Here is a 6356-nt window from a genome sequence, read left to right on the forward strand (position 1 = left end):
AAGGGAGAGGAAGTTGGAAGAGGAGGTACAATTGTTAGCTTTTTAAGACAACTAGAAATATATTTACCCTTTTAAAATTATACACCATTATCTGATAGTTTTTTGAGATTTGGCTTTAGAGTTGGAAATCAGTATTTGTGAGAACTGTCCATAGGAGAGTAGAGATCAGGAAGTATTATTTTAAAGTAATAAACAGATAAAGTTCTACACAACTTTTCTCAACTTGCTTAATGCTGTTATCAAAACAAGTGGGAAATGTAATAGTCTAGGGCAAAGAAAAAAAATAAAATACATATGCATCTACTTTTCATCTAAGGAACTGTCAGTGAGTGTTTTCACTGAAACAGAGAACAATTAGAGATCTGTGCTCTTAGTTAAATTGTATTATTGTTTTATATAAGCCTACCTTAAAATCAAGGGCTTTTTTGTGCAGGTTTGAACCCAAAAAGTATTGTGCTAGAATATGTTTTTTAGATATCAAATCCCATTTTAAATACTCACTTGGAGAATCTTTTTTGAAAAGTTGAAAAGCCCTTCTAAAAAAAAATAATAATCACACCTACTTTATCTGTTTGATAAGCTTAGATTTTTTTTTTAATCTCATATTTTTTAGGGTGAGTCACATATGTTTGGGTCAAGTTGTTACAACATAAATTACTACAAAGCAAATCTTCAGATTTTTTAAAAGTCTCTGTAAATGGCCATTTTTGTTATTATTATTATCATTGAGTAATCTCAGAACCATCACAGCAGAAGTCTTATCTCTAAATAATAAAAGGATCTCATAATTTCTGGCTCCTAAGGGGTCTCTCACGTATTCCAAAACGTACCAATACCAGTTAACTTATTAAAATACATTAAGATGCTACATCATTTCAAACCTACTAATCATTGAACGATGTTTATATGTTCAATGTTTATAAGTTTTCAATTAATGGAAAAGTAAGGAGACTTGACCAAGTGTTAAACCAAGAAAAATTATTCAGGAGGAAAAAAAATCAGGAAAATGTGTAATGTAAAACAAACATCTTAAGGGAGAAAAAGAGCACATTGCTAATGGTAATAACAAAGATTGTTGTCATACTTGTGAGTGAAAAAATATTTAATCAGCAGCATAGTGTGTGAAGGTAAGAACTGAGATAGTTTTTAAAAGCAAGCTAAATGGGGAGTTTTTCAGAAGGGATTTACCCTATGAAAGAGAGGAAGGAAGGCAGACGTGAGTGAAGAGGTTAGGAAATTGTACCACATAGGAGAGTAGAAATCAGGAAGTAAAGGAAAATACCAGAGATTCCCAGCAAGTGGAAGGTATATCTGTCAGAACTGACCAACAAGGTACATCTCGTGAAATACTGGAAACAGGTGAAAAATTGATAATAGGCTCTGGGCAACAAGAATCATAGTCACAGAAAAGAGAAATTAGACCTTGATCAGTGAGGGGTTTCTTATCTGCGCATGTGCCCTTGGAACTCTCGCTGGAGACGTTACTTGGGCCGGCTGCATTAGTTCTCTGGAAACTAACATCGTAACTGGAGCCAGTACTAACTCCATGGGCTCTTACCGGTTAATTTGAATGAGGTCTGTGCATATCATAATTAAGAATGTTCAAAATCAGAAAGCTAGTTACAGTATCAGAAATACCCAGGCTATTTTGAGCCAGAAATCCTGAGTAATAATCCCCTTTTCATGGTGAATAACCCAGCCTTTCAACACCAGGAGAGAAAAAGAAGAATCAACTCAGGATATGAAAGCACACAAGAACGGGTAGTATGGATTTAACTTCTCAAAATAGTAAGAATGTACATCCTATCAATTTGCCCTTCTACCAAACTTCAGTAATTTAAGTAAAGGAAATATAATTTTTAAAAATACTAGACATGAAGAAGAAAAGTCTTCAGGAAATTAATCAAAGGGGCCAATAATTATTATGAACTCCCCCTCCCAAAGCCAAAAAAAGAAAAAAGGAAAACCCACACATACATTTAAATTCTCAGATTTTCACTCTAAAGTGGTCTTGGGGACGAGGTGTAGGTAAAAACAGTTTTCACAAAACTCTATTAGAACTTAAATTTCTAAACTTTTATGAACATGTAAAAGATAATCTCATGTTATTAAACTCTACCATGTACTTGAGTGTAATGTTTATAATCCAGGCTAGGTCTTTTGTTTTGTTTTGTTTTGTTTTCCAAAATTGGACAATTGAAAGCAATAATACTTGTAATAATCTGAGACTAGTTTTACCAGGTACTTTGCCAAATATGAAAGTGTTGGGGAAATAGTACATAAACACAGCCTGACTTCTTTCTCATCCTTTTCATCATGCTGACAGTTTTCCGGAGAATCATTATCAGCATGGTTTGTGCTATTAGAGATAAAAGGCTATCTGTGTTTCCACTATAAACCTCTATTTTCCGGACTTTATTACTCATTTATAAATATTCACTCCAGGCAATAGTTTCATAGATTATGATTCGGTCCCTCATAATCCTTACTGACTTAACTAAATGATTTTTAGAAATCATGGGGACTCTTAAACTACTACAAAAATAATGAAAAGAAAAATCAAATGCAAATAAAGTGCTTTGTTTCTGTGCATATCATTTGAACCAAAATATTGTGTAACCTATAAACCACATGCACATAACTCTTTCTTAGCAATTCTATCTTTCAGGGTGTAATTCAGTTGTAATAAAATGTATTATATCATATATAGTCTAATAATTAATTCAAAACATACATTTCCAATTTATTTGTTTCTCTAAAGGCAACTAAATATGAAATTATATTTTTCAATTGAAACTTTCGATTACTATTCACGCTCCTTTTTTTGTTACAGTTTGAGATGGAATTATGTCAAAAGCCATGAAGTTATATGACATAAGCCTTTGAATATAATATCCTTAATATTTCAAAATATATTTAAGACTTATCAATATCTTATATTCAGATGGTTTCTAGCTCCTTGGGAGAAACGTTCAGCATTCTAGAGTTGTCTTCTACTTAAAAGATCTCACACATTTGATATTTTTATCAAATGGGATACCAAAATATACTACTTCCCCCAATCTGGAAAGACAGAATTATGAAGATTAGGAAACAGAGACTAAAAGCCCATTAAAGTGAAACATTCTTTTTTTCATCTCATCATTCTAATTTTTTGTACTCACAGATTTACATTGCTTGAAATTAAATGCTCATTTTGTTACAGTGTTGAGCCCAGCTGTGTGTATGAAACGCTATTTAGCAAGAATCGAAATAATATTGCAAGAATTTTGCTTATGCTTTGGCTTTGTAGTACGCGAGTGCTCAAAGCCTAACCTAAACTTTCTCTTTCTTCTTTCCACACAGTTATTCTGTGACAGTAAAAAAGTGGTGCATGCCACAGAGGGGCTGGATTGGGAAGACAAAGATGCCCCGGGGACATTGGTCGCAAACGTGGTGCACTCAAGGGTCATCAATCCCCTGCGCCTGTTTGTTAAACAGTCCCCAGTCCCAAAGCCCGGACACTTGGCGTATGCGGATAGCATGGAAAACTTCTGGGATTGGCTGGCCAACATCACCGAGGTTCAGGAGCCACTGACAAGAACTAAACGGAGGCCAATAGTAAAAACGGGAAAATTTAAGAAAATGTTTGGATGGGGTGACTTCCATTCCAACATTAAAACTGTTAAACTCAACCTCGTGATCACGGGGAAAATTGTTGACCATGGAAATGGAACCTTCAGTGTTTATTTCCGACATAATTCCACAGGCCTGGGAAATGTTTCTGTGAGTTTGGTACCCCCCTCCAAAGTCGTGGAATTTGAAGTCTCCCCACAGTCTACCTTGGAGACGAAGGAATCCAAATCTTTCAATTGTCGCATTGAGTATGAAAAAACAGATCGGGCGAAGAAGACCGCCCTGTGCAACTTTGACCCGTCCAAGATCTGCTACCAGGAGCAGACTCAGAGCCACGTGTCTTGGCTGTGCTCCAAGCCCTTCAAGGTCATTTGCATTTACATTGCCTTTTACAGTGTTGATTATAAACTCGTGCAAAAGGTCTGTCCTGACTACAATTACCATAGTGAGACTCCATACTTATCTTCTGGCTGAATCTTTCCACGGTGATAAAATGAAGGACGAAGAAACTTTTAATTAGAATGACCAAGAACCAAGCCCAGCTCTTCATTGTAAAGGATCCCTTTTGTTTCTGGCAATGAACCTTAGTTCCATGTTAGGTTTTCAAATTTTTTTTGTGTGTGTTTTTTTTTAAAGAGAAGAAAAAGAAACATCTTTAAATGTGATGTGTTTGTTTTGATTATAAGTACCTTAATCTGAAGAATCAAACTGTTTATGAAGCCGTCACTTCCATGTAGGATGACTAAGTCCTCGAAATATTGTTTCTCTAAAAGAAGAATCAATGGGAGCAACATGTAACAAGAAAGAATCGAATTATGCATGTGATAAACATTGCTCTTGAAATGAGCCTGCCTTGAAATATGTTTTGGAAGGTTACCTTAAAAATAGAAGATTCAGTAAAGTAACAGAAAAGATTGTATTTGATAGATGAACCACATTTCTGACATAGAATTCTTTTTTTATTGCTATTTTTTCCCCACATCTGTGCTGTTACTGATATGAGATATTAAGGGGTAAAATTTGTTTCAAAGCTCGTGTGTGAAGTTACAGTGCCACAGTAGAATTAAATACATTATTATCTGAGCTAGAGTTGAGCAAATGTGTTTAAAACACTTAACCCTGTGTTGGTCACCTCCCTCATGAGTCTCATCTGAATGGTAATATTGGTGTATTGGGGAAGCAAATCTGGATATAAGTCAGATCATAATGTTTTTAGATTCATTTGCCAAATTCAGTGCTGTGAGATTGTCAAAAATGTCATAAATCTGTATTTACCCTATGACGTGTAACCTCATTCTGTTCATTCGGTAGTATGATTTTCACAAACATGTGTAGAACAACTCTGAAATTGAGAAAACGTGATTGTTTTCACGGCTAGAATAGGAAAAAAAAAATGAAAGCGGAGGGAGGAATTTCCAGGATTATTGATTCATTATTTCTAGCCTCCCAGATTAAGTTCTCCTTGAATTTAGTTAATTGAGTAAGAGATCAAATTCTGTGTGGAAACAGAGTATATTTAAACATTATTAATGATTATCAAGTGCTAATAACCAAGATACCTGACTCACCAGGCTTTTGAAATTACTTACAAATTAATGTTTCTTCACAATTGGTTCCCTCCCTATCTTCTCTGAGGGGGGTGGACAATCATCCTGAATTATAGAACTGGATGATCTTGGCATTAGCACAAAAAAAGGGTACGGGTGACCAGTAAAAACTTGGAATCATAACTCTTTTTACAATAGATGTTGACTTTTCCCCCCTGTTTGTCTGTAAAATATCAGTGAAAGTAGAACATTAAATTGAGGACTGAAGGGAAAAAAAGCAGTCCTAACCAACAAAATCTCTCTTACCACATTGTTCAAAAAGCCAACAGCTCAGCTCTCTATTTTGCATCTGCATTCCTTTCCTTTTACTGCTGATATCCGCACAGTGTTTGGTTTTGTCTTTTGTAAAAAGTATACTAAGCTTAGTGTGTGGTAGTACAGGCTTGAAATTTTTGTTCTGAGTTCACCAGGTTTTTTGTAATTTTGTGATTGGTGTGAAACATTTTGAGACATCTTTTTATTTTCATCTAGAAACAGGATTAACATACTATTTGTTGTAAAATATGTGAGAACCATGTATGTATATATACTTAGAATTTTCTGTGTACAGAGAAAGTATGTGTACACATTTCTATGTAAATAAAAAGAATTTGCTAAATCTGTCACATGACTTCAGGGTTTTTGTTTGTTTTTGTGTTTGTGTTTAGCTGTTCTTGTTTCTTTTCCCCACAAGGGTTATTGTGTGTGTGTGTGTGTGTGTGTGTGTGTGTGTGTATGCACGTGCAATATCAACTGAGTATTAAGATTTTCCATATGTACATATTAAACAGAGCAGCTTGACTATGGAGATTATAAAGCAGAGTGAAAGGATAATTCATATAAAGCACTTGGCAAATAGCCCGGCGTCTAGTAAGAACTCTGTAAGTGTGAGCTGCCATTAGGATTGTTATTATTATTGTTATTCATTATTATTATTATTATTATTATTATTACACCATGAAATGTGATTTAAAACTATCTGATGTTCAGAAGTTGAATGATATAAATATTATATCTAAGCAAAGAGAAAAAATATTAAATCAGTTTACATGAGTCTTAGATTTTAGCAGGGTTTGAAAAAAAAAAGAAAGAAAGAAAGAAAGTTTCCCTAGGCATATTTTTCAATTGGCGTAGAACATATGCCACATATATTTT

The 6356-nt window shown here is 34.4% G+C and overlaps 1 protein-coding gene across 1 annotated transcript in view; it reads left to right on the plus strand.

The window, feature by feature from the left end:
- NXPH2 (neurexophilin 2) overlaps positions 1-5009 on the plus strand; it is a 105114-nt gene extending 100105 nt beyond the window's left edge. Inside the window, exon 2 of the mRNA XM_033112352.1 lies at positions 3346-5009. Coding sequence (XP_032968243.1) covers positions 3346-4089 — 744 coding nt within the window. The 3' untranslated portion in view covers positions 4090-5009. The remainder of the gene's footprint in view (positions 1-3345) is intronic.
- Positions 5010-6356: the final 1347 nt, after the last annotated feature.

The sequence above is a fragment of the Rhinolophus ferrumequinum genome, chromosome 8 (assembly GCF_004115265.2).
Source record: "Rhinolophus ferrumequinum isolate MPI-CBG mRhiFer1 chromosome 8, mRhiFer1_v1.p, whole genome shotgun sequence".
NCBI classification, from domain to species: Eukaryota; Metazoa; Chordata; class Mammalia; order Chiroptera; family Rhinolophidae; genus Rhinolophus; species Rhinolophus ferrumequinum.